This window comes from Nannobrachium achirus (genome assembly GCF_963921795.1).
Source record: "Nannobrachium achirus genome assembly, chromosome: 1".
Classification (NCBI taxonomy): domain Eukaryota; kingdom Metazoa; phylum Chordata; class Actinopteri; order Myctophiformes; family Myctophidae; genus Nannobrachium; species Nannobrachium achirus.
This window is the reverse complement of record NC_137810.1, coordinates 1,947,856-1,948,701: the sequence shown is the minus strand read 5'-3', so window position 1 is coordinate 1,948,701 and position 846 is coordinate 1,947,856. Positions and strand designations below refer to the sequence as shown.

The 846-nt window shown below is 41.8% G+C and overlaps 1 protein-coding gene across 1 annotated transcript in view; it reads left to right on the top strand.

Annotated features, from left to right (window-relative positions):
- nfia (nuclear factor I/A) overlaps positions 1–196 on the top strand; it is a gene marked incomplete at both ends in the record, with an annotated part of 170,391 nt that extends 170,195 nt beyond the window's left edge. The window contains 1 exon segment of the mRNA XM_080750020.1: positions 131–196. Within this exon segment, the coding sequence (XP_080606146.1) occupies positions 131–196 (66 nt within the window).
- Between the last annotated feature and the right edge of the window lie 650 nt (positions 197–846).

Sequence of the window (846 nt, the reverse complement as noted above, 5' to 3'; positions counted from 1 at the left end):
GGTACCCTAATATACCCCATATACCCTAATACCCCTACCCATAACTCGACATACTAAACTGCTGGCAAAAAGAAAAAGTGAAACTGTCCAAATTGTGTGAATATTTTGTGTGGCCACCATTACTTTCCAGCTTGTTGCCACCGGAACCCTCTTCCACTCCTCCATGACTCCTCCATCACAGAGCTGGTGGTGTTAGAGCAGGGGCAAAGCCATTTCGTTCTTGTGCCCACCCAAGAATAATGAAAATATTTGTGGCGTGATGCAGTGATACGGCTATCTATGAAGCAAAGACATATCTCCACGTTGCTTGGGAAGTGTTTTAAAATGTTGTTCGCCACCCACATTGTGCCAGGCCTTGCCAGTTGGTAAATCCTGGCTCTGCCACTGCATGTGTTAGAGACCTTGTGCTCCTCCACCTTCCATTTAGGGATGCCTCACAGATGCTCAATAGGGTTTAGGTCTGGACACATGCTTGGCCAGTCAATCACCTTTACCAAGGTCAAGGTTGTACTTTATTGTTAGGTCTTTTGTACAGGTACATAAGAGTAAAACATATGTTTGTTAGGCATCCTTACAGACAATGCAATGATATATACATATAATAAATCAGAACAACACGAAACAACACATCTAAAGATAAAATAATAAGTAATAATGACTTAGGAAAGAAAGAGAGTGCAAAAGCAAAAGGGCAAAGAGAATGAGAAAAGCATCTCAGCTGTACATGTGCATAAAGTTTGGGGTATTTTATACACCAATGGCATTTTTTTTCCCCGTAGTAGCTACTGTACTGTAACTTGTAAACAACTTCACAGTGCTAGCAATTCCTTTTGCCCTGGACCGTTC